Source organism: Sus scrofa, chromosome 11 (genome assembly GCF_054392235.1).
Source record: "Sus scrofa isolate SSC_HxYL_T2T_F1_AM1 chromosome 11, Sscrofa_HxYL_maternal_Yorkshire_Landrace_v2.0, whole genome shotgun sequence".
Lineage (NCBI taxonomy): Eukaryota > Metazoa > Chordata > Mammalia > Artiodactyla > Suidae > Sus > Sus scrofa.
Window position 1 is genome coordinate 9,325,951 of NC_139393.1, and position 19,560 is coordinate 9,345,510.

Sequence of the window (19,560 nt, forward strand, 5' to 3'; positions counted from 1 at the left end):
GGTGGGACCTCGTTGTAGTTGTGACTTGCATGTCTCTAGTGATCAGAGGCGTTGAGCATCTTTTCATGCGCCTACTGGCCATCCATAGGTTTGAAAGCCAACAGGTATCTTTAAGAGGCTGTCCCTCTGATTGCAAAGGTTTATTTCTCTGCAAATTCCCAGTCCTTTCTAGCAGAGTTTAAATGGTTCTTTTGCCATGAAAGTGTCCCACATCTTTAGAAGCAGGAGTTGTTATCCTCCACCCAGCCTCCAAGGGCTCTGTGCCTCTCTTGTGTCCTCTGGCACTTTCTATCTTGCCCCAGTGTTACCTATAGACATTAGTCTCAGCATCGCCCCCCCCCCCCGGGACCACATCTTTAGTCTTCACTGTCTCCCACAGACTCTAGCGCAGCACCTTGCACCTGGAAGAGGCCCGTGTACTGGAATAAATGAATGTTCTGGTTTCATCAGGATCTGAATAGGTATCATAAAACTCCATAATATCAGTTATCATATCCATATACATTCAGAAATGAAGGAAATTTTGACCTTTGTGAAACACAGCACCATAACATTGTCTGATTATTGTGGCACAGCACTTAGTATGACATAGTCTTTCAAATAAAAAATTGTGATTTTAGGCCACAGGCCGAACCCATGAAAACGACTGTTTGGGTGACACAGTGGGACATCTCGGTGTCATTTCTGGCATCTTCCTTGTTCTTTTGCGCAGCAGCCACAGGCTCTCTAAATGAGGTTACACGCCACACGGGATACCTGCACACCAAGCCTTCTAATTTCCCTCAGGATCAGACAGCTCCTTCTGTAAATATTAGAACTAGGATATCACCTCAGAGCTTGCAGCATATACATGAAGCTGCACTTTTGTATCCATAGAAAGCTTCTTTGGTCATCAGATGAAAGCTGCTGGCAGTGAAACCAGGCAAAAACACGGTCAGAGGAAGTCATGGCAGAAGGACTGAGCTGAACACGTAGTCTCTCCCTTTTCCCTCATTTGATTTATTACGTAAAACACAGCACAGCACTGAACACTCACGTTCCGCCTCGCGGGCAGGTTTCGAGTGGACGCCACACACATGAGTCCAGGCATCGGGTGTGTTCTTCCTGGAGGCTCGCATCTCACGCTTTAACAGCTATGACTAGTTCATCGAAGGCACTTTGCAAAATACAGGCATAGCAGAAAATAATAGTCACTGTTGTCATAATCCCAGCTGCTGTTGGTTGAGAGCCTGCTGGGTGACAGGCGCCGTGCGGAGCTTGTTGTACACACAATGACTGTATCTTTTAATTCCCACGATAGCCCAGTGCGGGGTCCTGGTGGCCCTGTTTGACAGATGAGGAAACTGAGGAACAGAGGGGTTAAGTGCACACCCCGAGTCTCGTGCCACTAGTACGCGGAGGAAGTGGGATCTGGTCCCATGTCTGGATTCCAGCTCTTCTGCTTACAGTGGATCTGAGCTCAGGAGGCCTCCCAGCCCATGCACCAAGCCTGTGCTTTCCCTGCTGAGTACCTGCTGAGAATAAGGGGCCTGAGGACAAGCCTCGGTCCTCAGACCGTATGGCCCTGGGGCACTGCTATCTATGAAAATGCTTGGTAGACGGAGGGCCCTGTTGGGTCTGCCCATTGCTGTTGATCTTGGGTACCTTGATGCAAGCCATGCTCTCCATCCCCGCCTTCCCCCAGAGGTAAGCCAGCGGTTTCCCACGACGCACCCCAATGGGCGCCAGATCATGCTCACCTACCTGCTGCCCTGGCTGCACAACATCGAGCTGGTGGACAGCAGGCTGCTCCTCCCAGGGTCGAGCCCCAGCAGCCCTGAAGACGACGTCAAGGACCGGGACGGAGAACCGACAGCCTCTCACGGGCTGAAGGGCAGTGGCTGGGGATCCCCGGAGGCGACATCCCTCGTGCTGAATAACCTCATGTACATGACGGCCAAGGTAAACGTCCGCCTCCATCACGTGGCTCCACCATCCTGGGAAACTGGGGCTCATCAGACCTGGGGAAAGTGTGTTTTTCTTCTGTCATTAAAAAAATCACAAGATGAGGGCGTGGCCAGTGGGGACGATTGCACAACAGTGTGAATGTATTTCATGCCCCTGAATTGTCCACTTAAAAGTGCTTAAGATGGGGAGTTCCCTGATGGCCCAGCAGTTAAGGATCTGGCATTGCCACTGCCGTGGCACGGGATCAGTTCCTGGCCTGGGAACTTCCACATGTCAAGGGTGCAGCTAAAAAAAAAAAGGGGATTAAGATGGGAAACTTTATGTTGTGTGTATTTTACCACAGTTTTAATCATCATCACCATAATCCTAGCATTTAGGAGTTCCCTTGCTGCACACCGGGTTAAGGATCTGGCATTGTCACTTCAGTGGCTTGGGTCACTGCTGTGGCTCAGGTTCATCCCTGGCTCAGGAACTTCCACAGGCACAGCCAAAAAAAAAAGCCTAATCCTAATATTTAGAAAATCATGTAAGTATTAGGTGTTCGTGATGTGTGCTCATTGTAAATTTCTGAAAAGTGGCATCTTTCTGAAGAATGGCCATGCCTGCCCCTTCTTATGATCTTGAGATGACCGTGACCCTTCCACTGACTTTTAGTCGGACTTATCGCATCCTTACGTTTTTCCCACGTGGCTCCTGGGCCGGTTTTTATTTCCTTGGTGACAGTATGGAGATGAAGTTCCTGGCCCGGAAATGGAAAACGCCTGGAATGCTTTAGCCAACAACGAGAAATGGAGCAACAACCTGAGGGTCACCTTGCAGTTCCTGATCAGCCTGTGCGGGGTTAGCAGCGACACGCTTCTCCTGCCCTATGTGAGTGCCCCTCGGCCTTAGGGCCACCATCCCGCCCTGTCCGTGGCTCCCTCAGCAGTTTGTGAGTCATTGTGTGCTCTTTGCTCCAAGTAGAATAGAGATGTCACCTTTCATCGGTCACACTAATCTCCCGAGAGCTTTCTAGACATTACATAAAGATCCCCTTCTGCACCCCCCTCCCGGAGACACAGACTGCAGTGTCCTGGCGACACCTCTGTCATCCCTTTTCTAAGCCTCTAGATGTAAAAACCTGTGAACTCAGGGTGCACATTCTAACAGTTACCAAAATCTGTCTTCTCTAAACATTAGACCCTATCACATAAGGGAAACTAGGCAAAACATTGTACTATTACTAAAAATAAAAAAGTTTCATGTTTACATCTTGACGGGCTTTAGATAATAAAAATGCAGGATATACAAGTTGTTCCCTTCAAAGGTAGGTGGCAGAAAAGAGAACTAAGCAAAGAGAAGTCCTTCCGAGATGCCCGCTGCTTAGCGTTTGTATTTTAGGTTGATAGGATCAACGAAACAACCGCCTTTTTTAAAAAATAATGGTAATTCAGTTGGCATCTGGGTGCTGCTTGTTTTTCCAAGAGATTTCATGCCTGCCTGGTGCTCTGAGTCACAAAAGCCACGTGGCAGCTTCCGTGCCTCAGGTTTGACTGCGAGGGCTGCGGAAACACAGAGCTTTAATCCAGGGTTATTTTTGACTTGCAACCATGCAAACAGCTAAAACCGTTTGTTTGTAAGAGGGAAGAGGATAGTGGGGGCGTGGGGGGGGGTCCTTTTTACACAAAAACAGCTAGCAGTTTTTCCCCACGGTTTGTGTAAACAAAATCCTTTCTCAAGATAAGACCTTGGAGGGCAAGTTTTCAGTCTGGATGGAAGTCGTCTCTGCCCCCAAAGTAACTTCTGCAAACATAGCCATTAGGGAAGGGAAGCGCTTTAGCCACGCGGTACTATCAGAGGTGGGTGTGAAAAGAGACAATTGCAATCCAGACGCTTGGGTCCCGCATCCTGGGCGAGAAGGAAGACCAGCGACCGGGGTGAGAGTCCCCCGCCCCCGGGAGAGGCGCTCTCATCCCAATGAATGGGTCACGCTCGTCGCTGCCGCCCACGGCCTCGCGTGGTCGCCCACGCGCCGGGAAAGCAGCCCCCTGCTCTGTTTCCTGTCCCAGATTAAAAAGGTGGCCATGTACCTGTGCCGTAACAACACCATCCAGACCATGGAGGAGCTGCTCTTCGAGCTTCAGCAGACGGAGCCGGTGAACCCCATCGTCCAGCACTGTGACAACCCGCCCTTCTACCGCTTCGCCGCCAGCAGCAAGGCTTCCGCCGCAGCCTCCGGTAGGACGGGCGCCCGGGCCGACGCCTGGTCGCGGATCCCGGGATTGGCCTCTTGGTAGAGCAGGGAAAGGATCAGAATGTGTGTTGGTTCCTTTTTCTTACTCCTACGTCGACGCTCGTTTAAGAGACGGCCGAAGGGTGGCTGAGATCGGAGGATCTCATGGGTTCATCGAATGACTCTGAGGCTGACCGCGAGGCGGGAGCCCGGGACTCATGCTGTGGGGCTGGTACTTTAGGCTGATCCCAGGGAGGACGCTGCAGCCACTTAGGAGTCTCATTTCTGGACCCTCCTTGCATCTAGGAGATCCCCTTGGCTAATTTTCTCCCAGCTGTTAACTGAAACGGACCCCCCCAACACACACACACACCCCAGTATTATCACTTGCAATCAATCAGCCTGTCAGCAACGTGTTAGGAGATGCATACCACCCCCCTCAAATTCCTTGGAGCCGCCCTCCCTTTGATGTACCTACCACTGTAACTGCCTTCAGACCCCCCCCACCCCCACCCCCGACTCCTCTCGTGCCCTCGGTGCCCCACGTGCAGAGCCAGGTTCTCCAGAGAAGCAGATAGAGGTGAGATGCTCTAGGCACCTGGAACTGCTTCACTAACACTCGTTCAATGACTCCTGAACCCAGAAATGCTAAAGCAGATACCAGCAGGGCTGGCCACTACAAATAAGCCTGTTACCTAAGTAGCCAGGAAAAACAGGTTTCAAGAATGTGGTAGCCTTGCTTTATGAGAGAGCTCAGGAATTTGGCTGAACCGTAGCAGATGTCTGGGTGTCTCCGTTTCGCTGGTGTGGGCTTGGAAGCTTGTTTAGAATGCCTGAGATTGTGCAGAAGGTGTAAGGAATCTCTCAGACACGAGGTTTTCACAGGAAACCCTTTCCTGGAATTACTGGAGACGCACGCTTGACCCTGTGGCCTGCTTTTCTCTAAGCGTTGTCCTTTCATTCCGTCTGCAGGGACAACCTCCAGCAGCAACACAGTGGTTGCCGGCCAGGACAGTTTCCCAGATGCTGAGGAGAACAAGATATTGAAAGAATCTGATGAGAGGTTGGTGCATACATTTGGCTTCATATCCGGTTTAACTTCCAGCAATAGTCTATCAAAACATGAATCAAATTTGGGGGGTTTCATAAATCACACACACACACACACTGACTTTCAAACTCCGCTCTGTATATCCCTAAAGATATGATTTCTTCCTGAGCAAAGCCAGGGGAGAGAAAGATTAAGAGGAATGTTGTTCTGGTAGCTGGAGCCCATTTCCCGCAGGGCTTAAGAAAAGCCACAAGGTGTCCTGCTAATAGACACAGACCATCTGGAGTTAGAGGGAATTTCCATGTGACATTTTCAACTCTGGTTCTTAGAGGTAGAGTCGTTATCTTGAGATGAACTCTATGAAACATCGCCATTCTTCTTTCATCGTTACTCTGGCTTCTTGCTTAAGCAAGAACACTGTCCAAAAAATGTCTCAATCTGCTTCCCATTAGCTCTTTAATGATACTATTCCTCTTGTTCGTATTTCTGCCTTCTCATCACCTAGGAACTACTCATGAGTAAGCTCAGTCTGGGTCACTGTTTCCTGCAGTTGTTTGGGAAGAGCAGAGAGACAAACCAAAAGAGCTGAACAGGACTCAAATTTCAAAATAAAAATTACAGAGTTCCCGTCATGGCTCAGTGGTTAACCAATCCGACTGAGAACCATGAGCTTGTGGGTTCAATCCCTGGCCTCGCTCAGTGGGTTAAGGATCCGGTGTTGCTGTGAGCTGTGGTGTGGGTCAAGGACGCGGCTCGGATCCCACTTTGCTGTGGCTGTGCCTGTGGCCAGCGGATACAGCTCTGATTGGACCCTAGCCTGGGAAGCTCCATATGCCACTGGCCAAAAAAAAGAAGACAAAAAAAAAATTTAAAAAAATAAAAATTAGGATGATTGAAAACTTCATGGTGTTGAAAACTCCTTCAGCTGAGTGTTTTCTAGTGAAAAGTAACAGGGAACTCTTTCACTTAAATTAATTATACGGGGAGTTCCTATCACAGTGCAGTGGAAATGAATCCGACTAGATACCATAAGATTGTAGGTTCGATCCCTGGCCTCACTCAGTGGGTTAAAGATCCACCGTTGCTGTGAGCTTCGGTGTAGGTTGCAGACGTGACTCAGATCTAATGTTGCTGTGGCCGCTCCAGTTTGACCCCTAGCCTGGGAACCTCCATATGCCAAGGGTGTGGCCCTAAAAAGCAAAAAAAAAAAAAAGTTAATTACAAGGATGAGTACTCATGAATTCATACTGGAGAAAATTTAGTGTATCAAATAATGAAAATAATTCATTTAGCCTAAAAAATCCCTGGATGCTTTGTGATTGTCCTTGGGATTTCATCCTGTGACACCAGAATATACCAGGGGCTACAGGTGGAAGATGATCTGATCTAAGGCTGGAGTTCTGCACGTTCATTCTCTAATTTAGCCTCTTACCAAATTCTCAGCACATTCGTTATTGGGTTGCTGCACTGCCTTTAGGCAGATGCTCACCCATATAAGCTTGCCTTTAGATGAGAAAACTAACTCAGAGTTCCCATTGTGTCTCAGCAGTAATGAACCTGACCAGTATCATGAGGATGTGGGTTCAATCCCTGGCCTCGCTCCGTGGGTTAAGGATCTGGCACTGCCGTGAGCTGTGGTTTAGGTCACAGACATGGCTCAGATCCCGCATTGCTGTGGCTTTGGTGTAGGCTGGCAGCTGCAGCTCCAGTTTGACCCCTAGCCTGGGAATTTCTATTGCCCCAAAAAAATTGCTATTGCAGCCCTAAAAAAAACCCTAATTCAGTAGATCATGAATTATAGACTTTTTCCTTTATAGTTCTCTGTTAAAGGTCTTTCTCAGAAATGGATGGAGGTTATCATCAGTGGCAGAGTACAAGATTGTTAGTTAACATGTTATTTTTAATCTCTGTTTGCCAGTACCTTCTTTGGGCTATTCCCTCACGGTAAAAAATAATAATAATAATCATATATTTTTCTAAAGATATTTCTACTTTCTGGTGGGAATGTAACATTCTTTACCATTTATTGTGTAGTCTGAATTTTTCATCGTAGTTACATTAAGGTGGAAAGGTGATACGTTTCTATATATATTAACATCTCATCACAAAAACCCCTTTAGGACCAGAAGTTCTGAGTGTCCTGCCTAAATGTTTCATCGTGGTCTGTCAAATGAAGAAGCCACTTACCACTATTACATTAAGACCAGAAAACAGCTATGAGAGAGCCTTTCTTGTTTATCTCTTGCTTTCCTGCTCCATCACCGCATCTCTGTTGGCCATTGGAAAGCCTGATGCAGTGATCTCCCCACATTTTTACATATTCATACACATATAATTCATTCATATCGACTGTATCTATTTAATCTACCCAGAGACACATTTATTGATCACATACATTACCTGTATGATTGTACCTATATTCTACACCAAAGTGTCGTCCTGTCCCACTGACCCTATATTCCACTGACACTCTTTCCCTAATATAGTCTCTTATTTCTTTGAAAGTAGACTGTGCCCTCAGCCTGTAGTACCTTTTTTCTCTGCAGTCTGCTCATCATCCATCTCCCCTGTGGATCCTGCCATGTTGATTTATAGGGACCTGTACACGTGCTTGCGCCTTAACCCATAGACTTCCATTATTAGAAAACAGATTCTATAACTCTCATACCTATTTCTATCCTCAGTATTAGCCTACAAGGCTACACAAAGTATCATTTTTAAAATGTTTCTTCAGTATGTGAATGACAGTTAGAGAAACATCACAGCCCCAGAGGTGCATAAGCTGTCCAAACACCATCCAGCCCCACCCCCCTTGCTAACCTCATTACAAAGGCAGTTATTTATTCTTCCCTTTACAATCCTTCTAGACAGAGTGTACAGAGATAATATTGGTCAGAAATACTGACACAATTCCTGGGGGTGCTGGTCACTAGAATACAGTATTGGGCTCCAGGGGGCGCCCCGGAGTTGTGCAAAGCGGCAGCCCTGATGCCATATTCTTCACAACTCCTTAAGGGGTCTTTGATGTAACTCAAAAATATTTAATAATACCATACCTACTGACAATTCAGATAGCTTATCGTAAAAGAACCATTAAAACCAGGGTAAAACAGCAAGAGTCAAACTAGAAGGAAAGTAAGACAACTAGGCCAAAAGTCCTAAGGAAAACTCCTAAAAGTTAATATTAACCTAACTCTGAGTTCCTCAACAAAGTAAAACAAGAAAAACAGAGCAAATTTTGTAACTTCCAGTATGTCAAAAGACCAAACAAAAATGATTCATCAGAAGCTGCTTAAAAAGTATCCCTAAGCTCTAAGAAGTACTTATGTCATTTTTCTAAAATGAAACAATAAAGGGAACATATATTTTAATTAAAATAGCAGTTTATGGAGTTCCCATTGTGGCTCAGTGGTTAGCGAATCCGACTAGGAACCATGAGGTTGCAAGTTCGATCCCTGGCCTCTCTCAGTGGGTTAAGGATCCGGCATTGCCGTGAGCTGTGGTGCGGGTTGCAGACGAGGCTTGGATCCCGAGTTGCTGTGGCTCTGGCGTAGGCTGGCGGCTACAGCTCTGATTGGACCCCTAGCCTGGGAACCTCCATATGCCACAGAAGCAGCCCAAGAAATGGCAAAAAGACCAAAAAAAATAAAAAATAAAAATAAAATAAAATAAAACAGCAGTTTGTAAAATATGCAGAAACCAACCCTTTAAGTATTTTAGTACATCAAGACTTATTAAAGCCCATCTTACTATATTTGTAGCTCCATGAAAGGATTTTTCGTAGGGAACTAAAAGTAAAAAACTTCAACTATGTAAGTTTCAGGTGATCCGTGTTGATATTGGCGTAGAGATGAATAAGCTACAGAAAGTTACCTGAGTATTAATTTGAGCAAAAGCAGCAAGAAAAAACTTTCGGCAACACTGCCCGCTTCTAGTTTTTCTCTGAGCAGAGGTATTTTATGGTACATTTCTAAGACATGTACTTTCATAAGACTAGTCAGTCTGTTTAAGGCCTTGAAATTCCTCTATGACCTGGACCCCAAGTTAGTTTCTTCAACCCAGGAAAGCAAAGGAACATGACAGATTTTACTCCTGGGAGTCGGTTTTTACTTCTCCCGGTTGCCAAGGGTACACTTGACTGTACGGTGGTTTCTATCGTCTCCAGAATAAGGAGGGGAGCCTGGAAGAGACTTGCTCTTCCCCCTCACCTCGGCCTCATAAACTCCTCCCAGCAATCCTTCAGATCTATCTCAAAAGGAAAAGAGAAGAATTGTCACCCATTCTGCAAGCCTTCCCTGCCTGGCTTGCCCGAGCACGATTGTAAAACCGACCTAGATCACAATTCTTGAGCAGCAAGAAGGGCCATCCAGCTCCCCGTGCCATGGAAATCTCCAGATGTGGAGTTCTTGCATCACCCTGTTTTGGTTCCTTGCTGAATCATGTCTGGGCTCCGCATATGCTGTTTCTAGCTTTGCATTTATCAGCATAAACATGATTGAAGAACTTCGTTAGAAGGTCGTAGGTTTGTCGCTTTTCCAATTTCATACGTACCCGTCTGATGCAGACAATCACGTGGCCCGATGTGTATGAAACTAAGCAGATGTCCTGCAGCTTCTGTTTGCTGGATCCACAAAGTAATAGCCCCAGAGATATGAGAATGAAGACTGTTTGAAATATAAAGTTACTGGGGGGAGCGATGGCTTGTCAGGATCAAAAGAAAAAAGAAAAAAAACTGCTCTAAATACCTGCAGAGTGAATAAAACCAAAGGCGTTCTGGTCTTGCTGGTCATTAGAGGCCGTTCACGTGTGTACTCAGCAAAGCCAAACCACTGTCGCAGTGTTTGGAGGTTTTACACCTGGGACAAGGGAGCATCTTCACGGTACCTCCAGTGCTCTTTCCTGGGAGAGAACCGCGGGAGCCCTGCATTGTCTGATGTTCCAGAGGAAGCGAGAGTTGATCTGGAATCAGGCAGGACACACAGTCATGTAGGAGCACACACGACTTTGGCTTGACTTCTCCAGCTATTTCTAGATGACTTGAGTTCTTTGCTTTGGCTCTGTGTGTGTGTGTGTGTGTGTGTGTGTGTGTGTGTGCGCGTGTGTTAGATAAACGCTGCTCTCTATCTTTTTATATAAAGGACAAGTGTTTTTCTATTTCATTTCACCCACACTTCCCCTCAGTTATACCCTTGCCTGACCTTCCAGCTCTTTGATCAGTCCGGTGCCCTGAAAAGGCACCTGCATTCTAGAAATTCAAGGCAGAAGCATAGTAATGAATACCTCATAGTTGGATGGCATCTCGCAGTTTGGGGAACATTCTTGCATCATGTCTTTTGATTCTCACAACATACCCAACAAAGAAATGGTGAAATGTTATTATTACTCCTTTTTGGCAAGTGTGGAAGGGGAAGGACTGGGCCAGGGTCACATGAGTGAGAGCTCAGCCTGGGGGCGCGCCTCCCCCTGCTCAGAGGCAGCCTGGCAGTCCAAGCATCTCGGTGCTGCCACCTCCCTCGGGCTGACATAGGACAAGTTGTGTGGCCTCACTCAGTCTGTTCCCTTGTTTGCATAGTAATTATGCTTACCTCGAAGATGAGTGAGATTAAATGAGAGAGTATATGTGAAATTATTTTTATCTCAACCTTTTCTTCTTCTTATTATTATTATCATCATTATCATTACTTCTTAAGCCACCAGACAGACGATCAGAAAGAGTCCCTCTGGTTAAATCATTCATCAATACCTCTTTCAGGAAAACTTTAAAGCTGGCCAAGTCCAAAATGTGTTATGAAACTATTTTTTGTGTATATCTAATTTCTGTCTCCTTTCACTTGTTTGATTATTCAGCAGTTTTTTTCTGGACCACCTATCATATGCCGGGTTGCCATGTCAGTAAAGGGTTCATATTAGTCTGTATCATGCTCATTTTCTTTCCAAACAAATGTTATCATTTTCTAGTGTAATTAGAATATTAGCCTTAAAGATGTTTGTCTTTTCGGAGTTCCCAAAAAAATAAACAGTGGGGATGAACCCAACTAGTATCCATGAGGATGTGGGTTCGATTCCTGGCCTCCCTCCCTGGGTTAAGGATCCAGCATTGCTGTGAACTGTGGTGTAGGTCGCAGATGGAGCTTGGATCCTGCATTGCTGTAGCTGTGGCGAAGGCCGGCAGCTACGGCTCTGATTCGACCCCTAGCCTGGGAACTTCCATATGCCATGAGTGAGGACCTAGAAAGATTTAAAAAAAAAAAAAAAAGTTTGTCTTTTCAAGGTTTGAACTTGTGCTCCTTAGCAAAAGTGACCATTGGCTCTCTCAAGGACAAAGGGAGTATTTCTTGTACACTTTCTCCAGTATTCTTTTAGGAAAAGCATCAGAACTAGCTGCCAAAAAATCAGCCCAGAAATAATAGTATGTGTTTTTGTGTCACAGCACATCCACGCGTGTGTCAATATCTCATGCTAGCTGTTCTTGTATTTGAAGGTTTAGTAACGTCATCAGAGCCCACACCCGTCTGGAGTCGAGATACAGCAATAGCTCTGGAGGGTCATACGATGAGGATAAAAGTAAGTACCTGGAGGCTGTGGGGTTTCAGATGGAAGGCAGCTGGTTGGAGAAGGGCAAATATGTGTTATGATTATTCTCGTTCTAAGCACTGAAAAGGGGCCCATAAATATTACTGTGCCTCCGGGCACAGAGTCAGCCTCTTAAATAAGGGGAAAAAGAAGCTAAGCAGTGGATGAATCAAAATTTTTAAACTTCAAGCTACTACCCAAACCCTCTTTTTGTATTCTTAGTCCTTTTTCTCTGTGATGCGGTTGGAGAAAGGCTAGTAAGCACTTGTCCCATTAGAAGACAAATGTTGCCTATCTTGGGAATGGATTTAACCTTTACACTTTGTGAGTCAAATCACCCAGGATACATCTCTTTTCACACCGAATCTCTCAGTGGCATAGTCGCAGTAGCCCAGTGCAAACCTGTAGCTCCTGGTCTGGCAAGGTTTATCACAGGCGTTACATTGTACCTTGAGAAGTTGAGAAAACCAAAAAGGCCAGTGCATTCATTGAGTGTGTTTAAGCCCTGGACAGGTTGTGTAGATAATGAGCAAATACAACGAGGTCTTACTATTCACAAATTGCAGAAATGCTAGAACCAAAGAACACGCCCCGGGACCCTTTGCTGTGCTACGGGAATTGGTAAACGAGCTGGTGGAACTTATCGGACTCTTTTGGTAGAAATCATAGTGGTTTTTGTTAGTTTCAGTTTGTAAGTCAGTGCATTGGGTCGGTGTCGTGGTTGTTTTGAATTGTTTTTGTTCTTATGGGAAATGTGCAGAGCAGGGCAAGAACTAAGTCGTTCTAATGACACCACAGTTCGGCTCTCCTTACTTTTACTTCTTCACACCTTGATAGGCAGTTCTCCACCATTCAGAAAACCAGTGGGAGTTCCCATTGTGGCTCAAAGCATTAAGAGCCCAGCTAGTATCCATGAGGATGTGGGTTTGAGCCCTGGCCTCGCTCAGGGGGGGTGAGAATCCGGCATTGTCACAAGCTGGGATGCAAGTGGCAGATGTGGCTCAGATCTGGTGTGTCTGTGGTGTAGACCAGCAGCTGCAGCTCCGATTCGACCCCTAGCCTAGGAACCTCCCTATGCTGTGGGTGTGGCCCTAAAAAGAAAAAAAAGAACAAAAGATCAAAGTCTAAAATCCGTATATAATGACTATACGCAGGTTAAGTTTGAGCTGTATCTTTTTCTAGAGCTGACAGTATGAGGGTTTAAAAAAAGAAAAAAAAAAAAAAACTGTTTGCATTTTCCCTCGTGTCTGTGCCCCACCAGGGGACTGTACTATCCAAACACCAAACAGGTAACTCTCAGGAGCACTGACCATTCGTTCTAGGCAGGACCAGATTTTATTTATTCATTTATTTATTTATGTCTTTTTAGGGCCACACTCATGGTGTACAGAGGTTCCCAGGCTAGGGGTCTACTCGGAGCTATAGCTGCCGGCCTACACCACAGCCACAGCAACGCCAGATCCGAGCCAAGTCTGGAATGTAACATCACAGCCCACAGCAGTGGCAGATCCTTCATCCACTGAGCAAGGCCAGGGATCGAACCCACATCCTCATGGATACTAGTCGGGTTTGTTAACCGCTGAGCTATGGTGGAAACTCCAGGACTAGATGTTATAGATGAAGGAAGTGGTACCTGAGAAATGGAGAGTTGTTGGTTCAAGAGGAGTCTCATTGCTGTGCAATGTTTGGTAACACAAAAATTTGAGAACAGAAAAATTGAATCATGAAAAGACGAGGCAGTCAGATCCAGGCTCCCCCAGAATGTGACATGCATGTTATAACAAAACTAACACTCCGTGTCTATGGATCTTACATGTGGAATATTGTTGAACTTTAGCCAGTTGCTTCCTTCAAAGCCTCTCTCTTTGTTCTGGGTTTAGGACTCTGAATTTGGTAGAAACACTGTAACAAAGTAAAACACACTGTAACAAAGAATTATTAAAAAGAATTAAAAAGACAGCTGCAGTGTAAGTTGTAGCTCAAAACGAAGTCATTTTGAGAATACATCTTTGGAGCCCTCTGGTATTAAAATCTCACTTTCCTTTATATCTTGTGAAAGAGTGACTTTCAGAGGATAATTATAACAAAATGAGCTAATAATGATGTAAACTCAGATCCCTGACTTCGGGGACAAAGAGGAAAAGTAATAGAAGTATGTATAATGGGAAAGAAAAACTATTGAGAATTCAGATAAGGTATAAAGAATAGTCTAGGAGTTCCCATCGTGGCGCAGTGGTTAACGAATCCGACTAGGAACCATGAGGTTGCGGGTTCGATCCCTGCCCTTGCTCAGTGGGTTAACGATCCGGCATTGACGTGAGCTGTGGTGTAGGTTGCAGACTCGGCCCGGATCCCGCGTTGCTGTGGCTCTGGCATAGGCTGGTGGCTACAGCTCCGATTCGACCCCTAGCCTGGGAACCTCCATATGCCGAGGGAGCGGCCCAAGAGATAGCAACAACAACAACAACAACAAAAAAAAAAGACAAAAAAAAAAAAAAAAGAATAGTCTTATCATCGTGGCCTCTATTTTAGCTAGAAATGTTTATAAATGTGCTATACCCAAATAAACAGAATTTGGGGTACAGAACTTGAATTTGACTGATTCATGTGTCAATAATATATATTCTTCACATGATTACTGATCTTAATCAGAGTCAGAGCTCACAGTACGTATGTAGTGTGGGTGCTGAGAGCTCAAATTTTAAATTACTCATTATAAGAGAAAATGAGGAGTTCCCGCTATGGGTCAGTGGGTTAATGATCCAGCATCGTCTTTGTGGAAGCACAAGTCCGATCTCTGGCCCAGGGCAGTGCGTTAAGGATCCCACGTTGCCACAGCTGTGGCGGAGGTCGCAGTAGCGACTCTGATGCAGTCCCTGGGCCTGGAACTTCCATATGCCAAGGGTGTGGCTGAAAAAGAAAAGAAAGAGAGAATGAAATCAAGCTATTCCAACAGATCATCACACAGAGTTCACAAAATATATGCTGAGATCCTTTTCCAGGCATTCAAGCGATAGAACTGGACTTTGGCTGCCTTGGATGAAGCAACTTGTCTAGCAGGGCATGAATCCCAACTGGATTTGGGGGACTGGGTGCCCCCTGATTTAGCCCTGAAAAAAAAATTTTTTTTTTTTAAATCTTTTCTAGGGCTACACCCCAGGCATATGGAAATTCCCAGGCTAGGGGTCCAATCAGAGCTGTATCCACCGGCCTACATCACAGTGACAGCTACTCAGGATCCGAGCTGCGTCTGCCACCCACACCACAGCTCACGGCAATGCCGGATCCTTAACCCACTGAGCAAGGCCAGGGATCCAACGCACAACCTCATGGTTCCTAGTTGGATTCGTTAACCACTGAGCCGTGACGGGAACTCCGAGCCCCCCAAAAAATTTAAAGCAGGTGTTATAGTTCCAGCTACCCAATGATGGATACAGCCTATGCCACGAGAAAGGCAAAGGTCAGCAGACTCACTTCCAAAACCTTGCGGCCAGCCGTCTGGTTCACGCTAAGGAGAATCAGTTCCTCCCTGAAGGCCTGAGGGTATCAGCAGAGGTAGGACGAGCGAGAAACCTGGTGGCCCAGTGCTTCATAGTCTGCATTTATTCAAAAAGGATGGTGCGCAGCCTCTTCATTGTATTTTCTATTAAAAAAAAAAAAATACCACCTCGAGTAAAATGGACAAACCAGCAGATTGAGGCCCACTCTACAAAGGAGCTTTCTACCAATTATATGTAAGCGCTTTTTTTTTTTCCCCAGAACTGCTTAAAAGATCTGGATTATGTTCCAGGGCCACATGCTAATGTGTGTAACCCACCGTAAGCATACAGCTCCTTCAGCTGGATAGCAGCTGAGCCGTGGTAGTTTAGGAATAACTGTAAGAAATCAGTTGTAGGTTATCTTCATCCCACTCGGCACATTTGTGCTAATTGAGTACATATCTGAGAACATCACTGAAGCAAAAAGTCACGTGTCTTTTCCTCCCAGAAACCCCTCAAGTTTCTTTTTCTTTTTCATTGTTCAATATTCTTCCATTTTTGCCCCTCTCTCAAGTTTTGTAAACTAGTTAGTTGGAAATGCATTTTGCAACGGACTCATTCAAGACGTTAATGTGCTGAGGGAGTTCCCGCCATGGCACAGTGAGTTAAGAATCTGACTGCAGTGGCTCACGTTGCTGTGGAGATGAGGGTTTGATCCATGGCCCAGCACAGTGGGTTAAAGAATCTGGCATTGCCACAACTGCAGTGTAAGTTATTGCTGTGGTTTAGATTCAATCCCTGGCCTGAGAACTTCCATATGCCATGGATGTGGCTATAAAATTTAAAAAAAAAAAATTTTTTTTAAGAAGTTGATTTGCTGACAGTGAGATATCCTGTAGGTGGTTTACTGAGTAGACTAAGATGAATGACTATGACACCTGCTTTAAATTTTTTCTGGGCTAAAGTTGTGGCCAGACTTCAGGACCTAAAGGACAGGGGTCTAGTTGTGCATTTGCTGGTGTGTTAGAGCCAACTGTCACGCTCTGAGGTGACTCCTGGACCCTCCCCTGAGCTCACATCACAGGAGGAGTGGGCTCTGCTTGCTTCTAGTCCCTTCTCTGTTGGAGCCTCAGTTTTCACAGCAGCAAAAGACCCCATCCACTAGCTTTGCTCCCTCCTGCCCTGGACCAGCAGCATCATATCAGCCACCTCACACCACCTTCAAAAGTGCAACCAAGGAAGGCTCTGTTTTGGAGAAATCGCCCAAAGGGGACATAACACATCCTTCCTCTTCACACCCTAAAACCTGCCCCAGGATTAAGCCGCGTGTCTGAAGCCGTGTACGTGGATCATAGCGTGTGGCCCCCAGTGTCACTGCTTATCTTGAAAGCCACTGGCCTATGTTGAGAGCATTACGAGAAATAACTCCATGAAACTTGTTGCTGTGCTTACTTAATTTGGTTGAGGAAGCTCATTAAGTCATTCCAAGAATATATATTGATGCCCTACCACGTGCCAGATACTATTGTAGAGACCCAGGAAACAGCATTGAACTGAAGAAAGTCCTGCTCTCGTGGAGCTGGTGTGGGGCAGTGGGGGAGGCCATCCGTGCTGGTGAACCGGGGGTCTGTGCCACGGAGGACACAGGAGAGGGGAGAAGGGTGGACAGGGCCTGGCATGGTCCCAGGACACAGGAAGGCCAGGGTGACGGGTGCAGTGAGCCAAGGGGACAGCAGAAGGAGATACGCCCAGAAACAGGAGGAAGATCTTGTCAAGGGGAGCCGCTGGCCAGTACGCAGAGAAGGGACTTCTTGGAGGAGCTCCTGGTTTCCAAGGGTGGCTCTGGCCACTCAGGGGAGAAATGACTCTGGAGGGACGAGGATGGAGGCAGGGAGACCATAGAGATGAGAGATGATGGGGGACTTAGCCTAGATGGCAGTGATGGAGGTGTTTAAAAGCTGTCCTCTCCTGGATTTGTTCAGAAGGAGAGTTCCCTGAATATGGCAGTGGTGACAATTTACTTGACCTCAATGTCCCCTCTATAAAATAGGGATAGCCGTTACCTATCATTGGATTATTCATATGTGAAATGCGTAGATCAGTGCCTGGCATCGTATGAGTACTCTCTGTGTTACTTCTAATGTTGTTATTTTAATTATTAATGACTCTCATCCACCACCATCACTGTGACTAGATGATAGATACGAGGAGTTCCCTGGTAGCCTAGCAGTTAAGGATCTGGTGGTGTCACTGCTGTGGCTCAGGTTCAAACCCTGGCCTCCGGAACTCCCGCATGCCGTGAGCATGGCCAAAAAAAGTAAGAAGAAGTTGGATATGAGGGTAAGAGAGAAGTCAGGGAGGACCCCAAAGCTCCTGTCCTGAGTGAACTGGAGATGTGGAATTGCATTTTACCGAGATGGGGGAGAGTAGCAAAAAAGCGTGTTGTCGCACTGATGCGGATTCCTGTGATGCATGTTTTTCTCCTTGTGTATCTGTATTTTCCATTGCTCTATAATTGCTCTGTAAATTAGGTATCCAAGAAATTAAGGGATGAAAGGAACTTAATCAAGTAACTCCAACCCATTTGATCCCATAATTTCATACTCACCACATGGAATGGTTAGTTATTTTTACAAGCATAAATTTGTTTCTTTCTAAAAAGTCAAGTAGGAGAAACAAAAATCTTCTCTCCCCGAAAATAAAGCATGCTTGCCTTTCTCGCACGACAGATGACCCAATTTCTCCCTACACGGGCTGGCTGCTGACCATCACAGAGACCAAGCAGCCGCAGCCGCTACCCATGCCTTGTACTGGAGGATGCTGGGCGCCCCTGGTTGACTACCTCCCAGAGACCATCACGCCCCGGGGGCCACTCCACAGGTGAGCATCTCGGACAGGTGGAGGGAAACGATCACTTAGCTTTGGCTGGCCTTTCCTTGTCATGAAAGGAGGGAAGGCTATTCCAGGTCAAATGAAATGATCTTTGAAATCAGTAGGAATATGACTGACCGAACTGCAGCTCTCAGCCTACGGGCAGAGTTTGGTCAAGTATTAGTCAGTGTGCAAAGCTGCCATGGAGCCCTTTGAATTTTTCCTACCTGTAGTCTTGGTATGGGTATTCGTTCTGTTATTCTTTTCCTTTCCTTTTCTTTTCTTTTTATGACAGCCACATCTGCAGCATATGGAATTTCCTGGGCCAGGGGGCGAATCAGAGCTGCAGCTGCAGGTTTGCACCACAGCCATGGCAGCAACGAATCCAAACTACATCTGCAACCTACCCTGCAGCTTGCAGCAACGCCAGATCCTTGACCTACTAAGGCCAGGAATCGAACCCACATCCTCAGGGAGACAATGTTGGGTCCTCAACCTGCTGAGCCACAATAGGAGCTCCCCGTTATGCTTTTTAAGTTGTGAGCAGCTTGAAGAGAGAGCCCTTGTCCTCTATTTCTCTTTAAAAATTTTTTTATTAAAGTATAGTTGATTTCCAGTGTTGTGCTAAATTCTGTTGTATAGCGAAGTGACTTATACACAAATGTTCTTTTTTAAAAATATTCCTTTCCCTTATAGTTTATCCCAGGAGATTGGATATGGTTCCCTGTGCTATACAGTGGGACCTCCTTGCTTATCCGTTTTAAATGTAATAGTTTGCATCTACGACCCCCAGACGCCCAGCCCGTCCCTCCCCTTCTCCCCACCCCTCGGCAGCCACAAATAGATTCTCCTTGTCTGTACATTTCTCAGCTCTTCTTGCCCAGTGACTAGTAGATCTGCATTATGTGGATTCACTCAGCTGGTTTCTTCTCCTCGTAGAGCTCTGGGTCTTGCACACTGCTTCAACAAGGCTTAAGAGTTGGATTTCATTGCGACTTAATGATCTACCAGTATATTTTCATCCTCCCCAGAAGTTGCATTAATGTCATCGTTTCATTGATTAGGTGCAACATTGCTGTGATTTTTATGACCGAGATGGTGGTGGATCACAGCGTAAGAGAGGACTGGGCGCTTCATCTACCGTTACTTCTCCACGCTGTCTTCTTAGGTAAGACCGGAACGGAGCGGAACTCTAGCCAATAGGGCCAAACACCTTTGGCAGTAACCCACAGGGCTTTCCTTTTACGTGGTCACCCGTCCTTTCCTCGTTTCTGAAACATGGGGTCTCTTCTGTTGCTTACTGTCTTGTGGCATCTCTAAAATTTCCGTTGATCAGTCATTGTTCGAAATGGTCCTATGATTACGGTATAGAGCGGTACCCTGCTAATGGTATATCTATAAAGATATCCCAAAACAAGCTGGGCCTC

The 19,560-nt window shown here is 46.1% G+C and overlaps 1 protein-coding gene across 10 annotated transcripts in view; it reads left to right on the plus strand.

Annotated features, from left to right (window-relative positions):
• Positions 1-19,560, plus strand: part of FRY (FRY microtubule binding protein) — a 421,192-nt gene that overhangs the window by 340,119 nt on the left and 61,513 nt on the right. For all 10 annotated transcript variants that reach the window (XM_084981419.1, XM_084981420.1, XM_084981421.1 and 7 more), the window contains 7 exons: positions 1,685-1,941; positions 2,671-2,817; positions 3,996-4,164; positions 5,132-5,222; positions 11,692-11,774; positions 17,992-18,142; positions 19,198-19,301. In XM_084981419.1, the coding sequence (XP_084837545.1) occupies positions 1,685-1,941; positions 2,671-2,817; positions 3,996-4,164; positions 5,132-5,222; positions 11,692-11,774; positions 17,992-18,142; positions 19,198-19,301 (1,002 nt within the window). The remainder of the gene's footprint in view (positions 1-1,684; positions 1,942-2,670; positions 2,818-3,995; positions 4,165-5,131; positions 5,223-11,691; positions 11,775-17,991; positions 18,143-19,197; positions 19,302-19,560) is intronic.